The sequence below is a fragment of the Saccopteryx leptura genome, chromosome 2, assembly GCF_036850995.1.
Source record: "Saccopteryx leptura isolate mSacLep1 chromosome 2, mSacLep1_pri_phased_curated, whole genome shotgun sequence".
Classification (NCBI taxonomy): domain Eukaryota; kingdom Metazoa; phylum Chordata; class Mammalia; order Chiroptera; family Emballonuridae; genus Saccopteryx; species Saccopteryx leptura.
Window position 1 is genome coordinate 313,278,373 of NC_089504.1, and position 13,922 is coordinate 313,292,294.

The following is a 13,922-nucleotide window of genomic DNA, read 5'->3' on the forward strand; positions in this document are numbered from 1 at the left end:
AGTAGTTTGTGCTTTTTTAGGAATTGGTTCATTTCACTTGTCACACTTATGAGTCATATCGTTAGTATCCCCCTATTCTTTTTATGCCCACACAGTCTAGTGATAATCCCTTCATTCCTTCTGTTTTGTCAAGTGTGTCGTCTTTATCTTTGTTAATCTTGTTTGAGGGCTTGTTATATTTTATTAACTTTTTCGGTAAGAGATTTTTGTTTCATTTACTTTTCAGTTTTCAATTCCATTGATTTCTGCTCTTTTATTTATTGCTTTCTGCCTTCTGTGAGGTGGAAATTGAGGTCTACATTCCATTCCACTGCCTCTTTTGACCCTGGATGGCATGGAAGTTCAGGCTCCCACTAGACCAGTTTACTAGGCAGTTTACTGGTAGGCAGTGATAAAAGTCCTGACTGTCTAATAGGACCCCTTTAATGCCAGCACAGCATAGAGGTGGAGGGGTCTCATTAACATGCTAGAGGTGCAAGTTCAGGCTCCTGTTACCAAACCGAATGAGAGTCAACAGAGCAAATCACTGAACCTCAAAGTTTGCAGTAGAGAAATTGGAGCTGTATATATTTGCAGGGTACCAAGCAAGGAAAACATGAAGCTATTGCCTAAAACCCAAATTCCAGGATGGCTTTTAATCTGGTTTGTTAGAGGCAGAGATTGAGGGTTAGGGCTCATGGGCAAAGCTGATAGGTTCATTTTTGTACAAACTTCAGTGGTTTTTTCTAGTTTGCTTAATTTATTTCCTGATATCATCCTGTCTGGAGCCTTTGAACTGTGGTCAGGTGTTCTAAACAGATTGAAGAACCAAAATTCTGCAAAACATCTCACAGTTGTTCATCAGTAATGTTATCTTGAAAGCAAAAGGCAAAAACTAAACATTTTGTGACCTTTGTTATTTAAACTACCGTTGCTTTATGCCTAACTACAGTAGTTACATTATTCTGTTATCTCAACTTGCTTTATAGGCAGGCCTCTAGGACTTGACTAACATACTTTCTTAATCTTTGACTATAAACTGTGACAACCAAAGCAATTGAAACATTTAATTAAGGCCTATACAGGTACCTATATCTGTAGACTCCATGATCTAATAATACCTAAATCTGACCTTTAATTTTTTTAGAAGGTTTTTAATTCAGAATTTAATTTTTTTTATTTTTTATAAATAAATTTTTATTTTAATGGGGTGACATCAATAAATCAGGGTACATATATTCAAAGAAAACATGTCCAGGTTATCTTGTCATTCAATTCTGTTGCATACCCATCACCCAAAGAGAGATTGTCCTCCGTCACCTTCTATCTAGTTTTCTTTGTGCCCCTCCCCTTCCCCTTTCCCCTCTCCCTCCTTCCGTCCCCCCGCCCCCCGTAACCACCACACTCTTGTCCATGTCTCTTAGTCTCGTTTTTATGTCCCACCAATGTATGGAATCCTGCAGTTCTTGTTTTTTTCTGATTTACTTATTTCACTCCATATAATGTTATCAAGATCCCACCATTTTGTTGTAAGTGATCCGATGTCATCATTTCTTATGGCTGAATAGTATACCATGGTGTATATGTACCACATCTTCTTTAAAGCCTTTAAGCAAACTCTTGGCCAATACAGCAAGAATCCATAAAAGAGTAGTGTCCTTAACATGTTCACCAAGTACAAGTTGGCCCCAACACCATGCCAAATCCCTGAAAAATGCAACCCAACCCCAGTTCAGTCTGTTAGGAGCTGTCACAAGGAGCAGGAGTCCAGGAAAAGTCCTCATGGCACTGGAATTGTTGTCATAATTCTATACTTTGCAGCTCACGTCCAAGTCCCAGTGACCGCTGCTTCTAGCTGGTAATGATTCAGGTAGACTGGAAAAGCCATCTGCAGCATGTGTGGAGATGGAGCTTCTGTTCTCCTCTGCCTGGAGAGATGAGACCAGGTTGCTTTTCCCTGGAGCTCGGTGACTGTGGCTTGGTAAAGAGAACCTTGGGATACACTAAGCTGGATGGCAAAGGTAGATTCATAATAGAAGTTTGCAAAAGGGGGAAAGAGAGCTCTAAATTAGGAGTAGGTCCCAGCCTGAAATATGAGTGGGGCATTGAGGTAGGAGGAATAAAGGAAACACTATATATTAAACAAAGCAGCAGAAAATAGGATTATCAACACCCACAACAGAGATCTTCGAGGGAAGAATAAAAAACTTGACCATTCAAGCAAGACATAGTTAAGTGGCCCTTGTGCAAATGAGATCAGTTTACCTGCTTCTTGGAAGAAATACCCTAGGCTCGTCCACAGTGTCGTAGATGGGGCTGACGGCCCTGGGTACCTTCAACCTTCAGTGGCAAACCCCAGCTTTCTGGGCAAGGTTAGGTCATAGGTGGCTGGAGCAGGGCTGGAAGAGACTGAACCCTCCCTTAGAGGAGCAAGGGGGAAGCCTACCTTCCAGTGTCCCTGTTTCCTCACAGCAGAGGCATGTAAGCCTGGCAGGCTTTAGCTCAATGACCTTCCTTTCCACTATTGGAGCAGGACCCAGATGGCATCCTATGAGACCCCTTTGGGGCGTTGGAGCCTTTAAGGGTGTATCCTAAAAGCTGGTAGTTCCCCTGATCTCTTTTGGGCTTTTTCTGCCTCTAGGTATCTTAAAAGCCATGCTCAGGAGATCTTGCTGAGGGGTTTGAGGATCCCCATCTGCCTATATAAATCTTCCATATATCTGGAGCTATTTGGAAAAAGACAAAACAGTGTTATTAGCTGGATCAAATAAAGAAGGTAGTAGTTTGCAGGCTAACTAGATTTGGCGTCTCCTGTTCATCAGCATTCAAAAGAAATTTAATTTTTTTTTTTTTTAAGTAAAAAGCATGATATGGTAGACCCATAGGAGGGCCTTTAATTTTTGAAGATTTTTTGTTTTTATTGATTTTAGAGTGGAAGTGGGAGAGAGAGAGACACTCGATTTGTTCCACATATTTTTTTTTTTAAGAGGGACAGTGTGAGGGATAGATAGGGACAGACGAACAGGAACGGAGAGAGATGAGAAGCATCAATCATTAGTTTTTCGTTGCGACACCTTAGTTGTTCATTGATTCTTTCTCGTATGTGCCTTGACCGTAGGTCTTCAGCAGACTGAGTGAACCCTTGCTCAAGCCAGTGACCTTGGGTCCAAGCTGGTGAGCTTTTTGCTTAAGCCAAATGAGCCTGCACTCAAGCTGGCGACTTCAGGGTCTCGAACCTGGGTCCTCCGCATCCCAGTCCGACTGCACCACCGCCTGATCAGGCTGTTGTTCCACATATTTATGTATTTATTGGCTGATTTTTGTATGTGCCCTGACTAGGATCAAACCCATTACCTTGACATACACAATGACACTCTAACCGAGCTAACTTGCCAGGATCCATACCTAAATGTGTTAACATCTGTTAACTGTCAAATTCACTCCTTACGTGGTCTCCAGTGATACTGCAGCAGGCCTCATTACAGCCCAGTGGGGAAGCAGTTTACCTGCTTCTTGGAAGAAATACCCTAGGCTCGTCCACAGTGTCGTAGATGGGGCTGACGGCCCTGGGTACCTTCAACCTTCAGTGGCAAACCCCAGCTTTCTGGGCAAGGTTAGGTCATAGGTGGCTGGAGCAGGGCTGGAAGAGACTGAACCCTCCCTTAGAGGAGCAAGGGGGAAGCCTACCTTCCAGTGTCCCTGTTTCCTCACAGCAGAGGCATGTAAGCCTGGCAGGCTTTAGCTCAATGACCTTCCTTTCCACTATTGGAGCAGGACCCAGAAGCCTCCGCCCCCACAAGGCTTCTCTGACGCCCCAGCGGAGGATAAATAGGGCATCAAGTTCCTCCCTGACCAAGGTAGAAAGAAATCTAGACTTCCTACCCACCTGGCTGGTGGGAAAGGGAGCACACTCTCACCCCCACCCCCATGTTTAGCTGGAGTAGAGCAGTTACTGTCTAAAAGTTTTCTGTCTTGCTAGGCTATCCTTTTCCTGGTTCTTTTGATAGAGGGAATATGGTTTTGGATGCTTATTGTTGTTTATACCCAATGGTGGCTCCGTGAACACCCATTTTATCATATTATCTAAGGCTAAAGGAGATGCTGGGTTCCTTGGGGTCTGAGGTCTCTAGCTGGTCTGCCACCTTCTCTCTACCTTCTCCAGTCTTATGATAGAATGTCTTGAGTTTTTGCCATACTCCTCTGCAAAATGCATTGTCACATGTTTACAGATTTTAATCATTAGTCTTTTGTCAGTACTGTGTTGGGAAGATTTAGTTTGGAGCTTCTTTTCTCACTTTCTTCATAGCAGTCTTTCCACTAGCTGTAGTTCTTCAGTGAAAAATTCTATTGAAATTTCCATTGGAGTTATTAAAACTATTGACTCTATAGATAAGTTTGGGGAGACTTGCTATCTTTACCATCATGAACATTTTTTAAACTTATTACTTAGATATATGTATTTTAAGTTTTCTAAATATAGCTTGACTTTTTTCTCTACATGGCCTTACACGTTTTAAAAAATTATTCTTAAGTACTTAATATGTTTTTTTGCTATTGTAAATGTATTCTTTTAAATTAATTTGTTTATTGTTTATTGCTTGTATACACAAATAAAATAGACCTTTGGGTTATTTTGTGTGGGGTTTTGTGTGTGTGTGTGTGTGTGTGTGTGTGTGTGTGTGAGGGACAGAGACAGATAGGGACAGACAGGAAGGGAGAGAGATGAGAAGCATCAATTCTTTGTTGCAGCACCTTAGTTGTTCATTGATTGCTTTCTCATATGTGCCTTGACCGGGGGGCTACAGCAGACCGAGTGACCCCTTGCTAAAGCCAGTAACCTTGGGCTCAAGCTGGTGAGCCTTGCTCAAATCAGATGGGCCTGCACTCAAGCTGGCGACCTCGGGGTTTTGAACCTGGGTCTTCCACGTCCCAGTCCGATGCTCTATCTACTGCACCACCACCTGGTCAGGCTTTGTGTTTATTCTTATGCATTTTGTTTTATAAAACTATAGCTGAGACTCTTATTGTAGTCTCCTTGGTATAAATTACAGCATCAAGTTTAATTAGATTTTTAAAAATTTAATTTAAATTTAGATTATAACTCATTCATAATTATTTATTGTTTTACCAAGCACTGTGAAAGGAAGATGCTTCTTTTTTCCCCCAAAAGAACATGATTTGCACTTCTTAAAGGAAAACAGAACAGTATTAATCTCCCAAGGAGATTTTAAACAAAACAACTAGGTCTATACTCCACTTTCACAAATTCTGATTCTGGGACAGGTTGTTAACAATAAAAAGAGTAGTCCACAGAGATGTTTATTTGTAGGGTTAGTGAACCCACAACCTTGGTGTTTTCAGACAACGCTCTAAACGAGTTAGCTAACCGGCCAGGGCCAGGAAAAAACTTTTTATTACTGTATATAGTGATGGATGTTAGCTGAACATATTGTGGTGATTATTTTACAACATATACAGATATCAAATCATTGTTGCACACCTGAAAGTAATATAATGTTATGTCAGTTATACCTTGATTTTTTTAAAAAAAGTTTTAGAACGCAACTTTATCTTTGCAGTTGGAGTCATTCGATGTCCAGTTTGTAGCCAAGAATGTGCAGAGCGACACATCATAGATAATTTTTTTGTGAAGGACACTACTGAGGTTCCCAGCAGTACAGTGGAAAAGTCTAATCAGGTAAGTGTATTAAGTCTTGAATTTTTCAGATAAGTGTATTAAGTCTTGAATCTTGGCCTCAAGGGCTCAAAAATAAAAGGCGTCAAATATTAGAGCATTATATCTATGAAATGATGTACTATCTTAAAGGTATATCTGTATATAAAGAGTAAAAGCCCATTTTAAGGAATCAAACAGCGTGATTATAGAATCCCTGATGGCACCCTGCCACCCCTATCCCTTTGGGAAACCATTATTTCATATTTCACATGGTTCCACTTCATTTCTTTATCATTTTACTCTTTTTTTTTTTTTTTTTTTACAGAGACAGGGAGAGAGTCAGAGAGAGAGATAGACAGGGACAGACAGACAGGAAACGGAGAGATGAGAAGCATCAATCATTAGTTTTTCTTTGTGCGCTGCAACACCTCAATTGTTCATTGATTACTTTCTCATATGTGCCTTAACTTCGGGCCTTCAGCAGACTGAGTAACCCCTTGCTGGAGCCAGATGAGCCCTCGCTCAAGCTGGCGACCTCGGGGTCTCGAACCTGGGTCTTTCGCATCCCAGTCCAATGCTCTATCCACTGTGCCACCACCCGGTCAGGCTATCATTTTACTCTTTATTGAAAATTAGATATTTGATTTTAAGCTCCCTCACTTTTAAATGTTTTTCTATTTTAATAATAAGCTCTGTGATGATACATATGAAAATTTTCATATTTTTGTTCCAGTGCAGTTTTTACAGTTTTAAGAAAGTCATCTTTTCTACATGGTATTTCTTTGAGAGACTCATTTGGTAGCATTTTCCAGTGTGTTGCATTTAGAGGTCCCATAGTGGTTCTTTTTCCCTCCTTTCATAAACCCAAGGAGAAGGAGAGGGGAAGGAAGGGGAAGAGAAGCAGATGGTCACTTATTCCATGTGCATCAGGAATCATAATCAAACTTGGGACCTCCATACACCAGGCCAACACTTCATCCAGTGAGCCACCAGCCAGGGCATGCATTTTTGAATTAATGTTTTGGATTTCTTCTGATAAATACACAGAAATGGGATTGCTGGGTCATTTGGTAGTTCTATTTTTAATTTTCTGAGAAAACTTTATACTGTTTTTCATAGTGGCAGCACCAGTTTGCAATACCACCAACAATGCAAGAAGGTTCCCTTTTCTCCACATTCTCACCAATACTTGTTTGTTGATTTATTGATGATAGCTGTTCTGACAGGTGTGAGGTGATAGCTCATTTTGGTTTTAATTTGCATTTCTCTGATGATTAGTTTTCATATGTCTCTTGGCCATCTGTATGTTCTCTGTGGAGAAGAGTTTATTCAAGTTCTTTGCCCATTTTTTAATTAGATTGTTTGTTTTTTTGGTGTTGTGTGAGTTCCGTATGTATTTTGGATATTAACCCCTTCTTGGATGTATCATTGGATTCTCCCATTCAGTAGATTGTCATTTGTTTTGTTGATGGTTTCCTTCACTATACAAAAGTCTTTTTAGTTTGAAGTAGTACCATTTGTTTGTTTTTCCTTTTGTTTTCCCTTGCCCAAGGAGACATATCAAAAAATATATATTACTAAGACCAATGTCAAAGTTTACTGCCTGTGTTATCTTCTAGGGGTTTTATAGTTTCAGGTCTTACATTTAAGTCTTTAATCCATTTTGAGTTTATTCTTCTATATAGTGTAGGAAAGTGATGCAGTTTCATTCTTTCGTATTGGTCCAATTTTCACAACATTTATTTTTTATTTTATTTATTTATTTATTTATTTATTTATTTATTTATTTATTTTTACAGAGACAGAGAGAGATGTCAGAGAGAAGGACAGATAGGGACAGACGACAGGGACAGAGATGAGAAGCATCAATCATCAGTTTTCTGTTGTGGCACTTTAGTTGTTCATTGATTGCTTTCTCATATGTGCCTTGACTGTGGGGCTACAGCAGACCGAGTGACCCCTTGCTCGAGCCAGCAACCTGGAGTCCAAGCTGGTGAGCTTTGCTCAAACCAGATGAGCCCTCACTCAAGCTGGTGACCTCGGGGTCTTGAACCTGGGTCCTCTGCATCCCAGTCCGACGCTCTATCCACTGCACCACTGCCTGGTCAGGCTCACAACATTTATTGAATAGACTGTCTCTACTCATTATTGCCTCCTTTGTCATATATTCATTGATTATGTAGGCATGGGCTTATTTGGGGGTTCTCTTTCATTCTATTGATAATTGTGGGGTTTTTTCCAAGATTGCTTTGAGAACAAAGACAAAAGGTTGAAATTATTATAAGTTAGAGGATGGGCCTTGTGGTTTGTCATTTTAAAACATCCAAAGTGGAGGTGCTGCTTGAAGTGTGCTGGTCTTCGAGCCTTTGGCCTTGGGATCTCAGACCTCAGAGGAGTCAGAGTAGGCCAGTGGTGTTGGTATCTCTGAAGCTGGTTTTCCAATTACTGGAAACCGCAAGGGAGAGCTAACTGTTGCTGTGGGCAGGAACTGCCACTGCTGGGGTGAAGTAGCTTTGATCGGTGTGACATGCGCAGAAATTGCTGGCAAAAAGGGAGCCCGCCAAGATGACCAAATCCCTCCTTCCTCAGGCATTGCAGCACCACCTATTCTTGGAATCAAATGTGAAACCAGCTCAGAAAGCATACACATGGCTTGCAGAGTAAGAGTATGGAAGAATAGACTTGGTGCCACAAGTAGAAGTTATAGCATTGTTTCTCTCAAAACAAAGCAAGAAAAGACAGCAAAACTGTGTTTGCACTAGAGATACTTAATCAAATCATCCTTTCAAGTTACTTGAAGTAAATGATTAAATGATTATTCTCTGTATAGTTAAGCCATCCACTTGACAGGCAGGTTCATTTGTTTCATTTTGATGTTTAGGTATTTAATTTTTTTTTTTTTTTTTACAGAGACAGAGAGAGAGTCAGAGAGAGGGATAGACAGGGACAGACAGACAGGAACGGAGAGAGATGAGAAGCATCAATCATCAGTTTTTCATTGTGACACCTTAGTTGTTCATTGATTGCTTTCTCATGTGCCTTGACTGTGGGCCTTCAGCAGACTGAGTAACCCCTTGCTCGAGCCAGCAACCTTGGGGCCAAGCTGGTGAGCTTTGCTCAAACCAGATGAGCCCGTGCTCAAACTGGCGACCTCAGGGTCTCGAACCTGGGTCCTCTGCATCCCAGTCCGACGCTCGATCCACTGCACCACTGCCTGGTCAGGCTATTTAATTTTTTAAATTGTATAATGACATGGAAAACATTTCTTTTTTTTTTTTTTTTAACATTTCTGTTCTAAAGTGAAATCTGTAACCCAGTATGTTCAGGTGTTTTACCCTCCATCTCCTTATTCCCCTCCGTGGCCACCCACTGTCACCTGAGCCACTGACAGAGCTTCCTTCTCGTCTCTGTGCGGAGACACTTGCTCCTTTTCTAATCTCCACGCTGCCATGGCAGTGATTTTAAAACTGCATTTCGGCCGTGTCACTCATTTACCTAAAAGCCTCTAGGAGGCTTCTGTAGAGAGAGACCACTTTGTCTTGGGGTCCTGCTTGGTCTGGTCCTGCCTTACCACCAACCCCTTCTCTGGCCTGTCTTCCCTTGATCTTCCACCTCAGTCACCCTGGCTCTCCATCCCTCCTGTGAACCTGCTGTGCTCTTCTTGCCGGATGCTTCTGTACATGCCGCTTTCTGCCCGAAAGGCCTTCCATCGGTAATTGATGACTCAATTTTCATCTCTTGGTGCTAATATGATCCTTAGAGAAAGCCTGGCCCGGGTCGTCTCTCCTTTCACTTTTTCCATGCCTCCAGCCATACTGAAGGAGATCCGTCTCCCCCATCACATGCTGTTACAGCTTTTCCTTTACGGCCCCTCTCTGTAGTTATGCGTTAGTGTGATTATTTCACTAATGTGGTCTCGCATTTCATCTTCACGACTACTCAGTAAATTGCATGTTATTACCCTCATTTTAAGTATGAACATTCAAAGTAATTTATCCAAGACTGCTCAGCTGAGGTGAGGGGGAAACTGGGATTTGAACCCATATTTCATCTGTGAGACTCTAGGTATCATTAGGCAGGGACTGTGATTTCCATTTCCTGCTTGTTCTATCCTCAATACTTGGTATAGTGCCTGGAATATTTCCTGTATTGAACCTAAGGACAGTGTCCTTATGTTTCTGTTTTATATGTTTATAATTTAAAACAATGTCAGTTTAAATTTACAGACCATGTGAAGAAGATAACTGATAGAGTGCAATATGGTTGTTGTATTACATCTGACTAGTGGTGCAGACACCTTTTCATTTTTCTCAAAAACTGATGTGATGTGTTTATCTTTATGAGGTGTGTACAAGCTGTGAGGACAACGCAGAAGCTAACGGGTTTTGTGTGGAGTGTGTGGAATGGCTCTGCAAGACGTGCATCCGAGCTCATCAGAGGGTGAAGTTCACAAAGGACCACACCGTGAGACAGAAGGAGGAGGTCTCACCAGGTAATGGATTAACTTTATCTCTCTTTTCTCTATCCTTCCCACCATCTTTTTTTTTCTTCCAATACCGACATGTTTTGATACACTTATGACCATTAAATATACTCTTTTTTTTTTTTAAAACTAGGAGGTTTATATTGTAGTTGAAATTTGAATACTTACAATGGTAAGTATGAATAGAAACAGAATCCTACTGCCTTAGAGTCATACTTCCAACCCACCATCCTAGAAGTGCCTTGACTTGGTATCAGTGTACAGCAAATGAAAAACTAAAGTTGCTTTTTAAACTTACTTTTTCTCATTTGTTCTTTTATTTCTAAGATGGCAAGCTTAAAAAGACTTTTATAACTCTCTTCCTCTGATATGCTTGTAGGAAACTTGTTTTGTGATATTTGCTGTATAGATAACCAAAGAAGCTTTGCTTTTTATAATACTGTAAGTATGATTTTAGGGTTTTTATTGTGTTGCCTATACTACTGTGCAGTTCAAAAAAAATTTTTTTTTATTGTAGTAAAATATGAAACTTAATTTCCCTTTTTTTTTTTTTGGGCAGAGACAGAGTCAGAGAGAGGGACAGATAGGTACGGACAGACAGGAAGGGAGAGATGAGAAACATCAATTCTTCATTGAGGCACCTTAGTTCATGGATTGCTTTCTCATACGTGCCTTGATCAGAGGCCCACAGCAGAGCGAGTGACCCGTTGCTAAAGCCAGCAACTTTGGGCTCAAGCCAGAGACCCTTGGGCTCAAGCCAGCGACCATGGGGTCATGTCTATGATCCCACGCTCAAGCCAGCAACCCCGCCCTCAAACCAGATGAGCCTCCGCTCAAGCCAACAACCTTAGGGCCCTGAACCTGGGTCCTCTGTGTCCCAGTCCTGACTGCGCCACCACCTGGTCAGGCAATTTGCCACTTTGACTACATACTTGTAAATGTACAGTTCTGCAGCAATAATTGCATTTGTAGTATTCATGCAGCCATCACCAGTTTCTAAGAGAGACTGTGCCCTTTAAGTGGTAACTGCCCATTCCTCTCTGCCCCAGCCCCTGCTAATCTCTAGTCTTCCTTTCTGTGAATTTGCTTATTCTACATATGGTTTTTAAAGATTTTATTTATTTTTTTTAGAGAGAGGAGAGAGGGGAATAGAAAGAAAGAAAGGGGGGGAGGAGCAGGAAACACCAACTCATAGTTGCTTCTTTTATGTGCCTTGACACGACAAGCCCAGGGTTTCAAACAAGGGATCTCAGCGTTCCAGGTCAATGCTTTATCTGCCGTGCCACCACAGGTCAGGCTTATTCCAGATGTTTTATACAAGTGGAATCATATGGTATGTGCCCTTTGGGGTCTGGCTTATTTTGCTTCTCACAATATTTTTAGAATTCATACATGTTGTGGCATTTAATCAGAATTTTCTTTATTATGACTTGTTAATAATATATTTTTGTTTAAAAAAGTTATTTTACTGCCCTTTATACATCAAGTCAACCACTGTTTGTGTGCCTACTCAATATTCCAGGAACTTTGCTAAATGCTAGAGGTGGAAAGGTAAATAAAACTGATACTTCCACCCTGGCCAGTTGGCTCAGCGGTAGAGTATTGGCCCGGCGTGTAGAAGTCTCGGGTTCGGTTCCCAGCCAGGGCACACAGGAGAAGCGCCCATCTGCTTCTCCACCATTCCCCCTCTCTTCCTGCTCTCTCTCTTCCCCTCACACAGCCAAGGCTCCATTGGAGCAATGCTGGCCCAGGTGCTGAGGACAGCTCCATGGCCTCCGCCTCAGGCACTAGAATGGCTCCGGCCGCAATGAAGCAACGCCCCAGATGGGCAGAACATCACCCCCTGGTGGGCATGCCGGGTGGATCCTGGTTGGGCGCATGTGGGAATCCCAGCTGACTGCTTCTGACTTCAGGGGAAAAAAAAAAATCATGCTTCCTACCCTTCAGGAGTTACTGGTATAATTGAAGGATTGCTTGGTAGCAACAAAGTTACATTTGATGTGTAGACCTTAAAGCAGGGGTCCCCAAACTTTTTACACAGGGGGCCAGTTCACTGTCCCTCAGACCGTTGGAGGACCGGACTATAAAAAAAACTATGAACAAATCCCTATGCACACTGTACATATCTTATTTTAAAGTAAAAAAACAAAACAGGAACAAATACAATATTTAAAATAAAGAACAAGTAAATTTAAATCAACAAACTGACCAGTATTTCAATGGGAACTATGGGCCTGCTTTTGGCTAATGAGATGGTCAATGTCATGAGATGGTTCCGTATTTGTCACTGCTAGCCATAACAAGTGATATGACGCGCTTCCAGAGCCGTGATGTGTGCATCCACATCACCGGAAGTAGTACTGTACATGAGCGACGCTGTGCTTTCACTGACCACCAATGAAAGAGGTGCCCCTTCTGGAAGTGTGGTGGGGGGCGGATAAATGGCCTCAGGGTGCCGCATGCAGCCCGCAGGCTGTAGTTTGGGGACCCCTGCCTTAAAGTGTCCTCCATCAGACCTCACCTATGTGTGGGTATAGAGAAGAATTGGACATATCTAGGGTTGGGGTTTTAGATGGACAGGTGTTCCAAAAAGTTGAGCAGGTTCAGAGATGCAGATGCATGTAATGGAATGAAGAATTGAGTGATTTTAACTATATAATAAAGGAGGTGACTTTGATAGTGTCAGTTGATAGGATGAAAGAAATGGTTAGGGATTAGAGATATCGATGAAGTACAGAGAGAATTGTAAGGTTAGAAAGAAGTTAGAGTGGGTGTTTGAATTTATGGTTATAGAAATGGAACAGTTATAGACAGAAATCTAGGGTGGCATCATGCTGTATATTAAATGCAATAAAAAGCTAAAATGAAGTACAGGTCTCTGGAGATGAGCAAATCTGAGAGGCTTGTCTTTATGTGGTAATCTGTGTGGATTCCTAAATCATCCAGAAGGATAATGAGACATGGCCTTAGGAGGATGACCATGAATCAGGATCTAAATTCCTTAATAAATGCAGGAATTCTATAAGTGGGTAATAGGATGTCTTAATTATCTAAGTCAAAAAAGTTCTATCAGTAATTATTTCTGGACAGAAGGCATAAATCAGGATGTCCCAAGTCAACTAAGGATATGTGGTCACCCTGTCAACTGTGATGCTGAGATCACATGAACATCAAGAAGAATGCAGTAATCTTGAACCATCTTGGCATTGTTGGACTTCTTGCAGGACACTTGGTCCTGTGCTAAACATCCTCTGGGATGTGTTATCCATACCAATAGATCCCTGAAATTAGATCCTATCAAAAATATCTGTGAGCATCTTCGGTCCATACCAAATGATATTTGGTCCTGTCAAAAACATCCATGTTTAGAAAATATCCCTAGGTTCAAATAGTCCATAACATTTGTTTATACTTTTGGTTTATGGAATTAATGCACTAAAAAAACCTTATGTTTTATAGGTCCAATAGTTGTATTGCCTCCCTCCCTCTCTCTTCCTCCCTGTCCCTCTTTCTCTTACTCCCTCATTCACGTGCTTTATCTCTCATCAAATACGTAACATTAAATGTATTGAGAAACCCTCATTAGTAAGCTAATAGCCTGTCTACACTCGTAGGACTACAAATTGGTACAATTTTTTGGAGGACCATTTAGTTATATATATATATAAATTACCATTTGGCCCAACAATTCTATTACTAGGAATTTACCTTAAGGAAACATTCAGTGATTTATGTTTCAGTATTATCACACAACATTGAAAAATGAGAAACATTCAAATGTCC

General features: G+C 41.3%; 1 protein-coding gene across 6 annotated transcripts in view; it reads left to right on the forward strand.

The window, feature by feature from the left end:
- TRIM24 (tripartite motif containing 24) overlaps positions 1–13,922 on the forward strand; it is a 95,410-nt gene that overhangs the window by 47,150 nt on the left and 34,338 nt on the right. For all 6 annotated transcript variants that reach the window (XM_066362803.1, XM_066362806.1, XM_066362802.1 and 3 more), the window contains exons 2-3: positions 5,559–5,677; positions 10,001–10,148. In XM_066362803.1, coding sequence (XP_066218900.1) covers positions 5,559–5,677; positions 10,001–10,148 — 267 coding nt within the window. The remainder of the gene's footprint in view (positions 1–5,558; positions 5,678–10,000; positions 10,149–13,922) is intronic.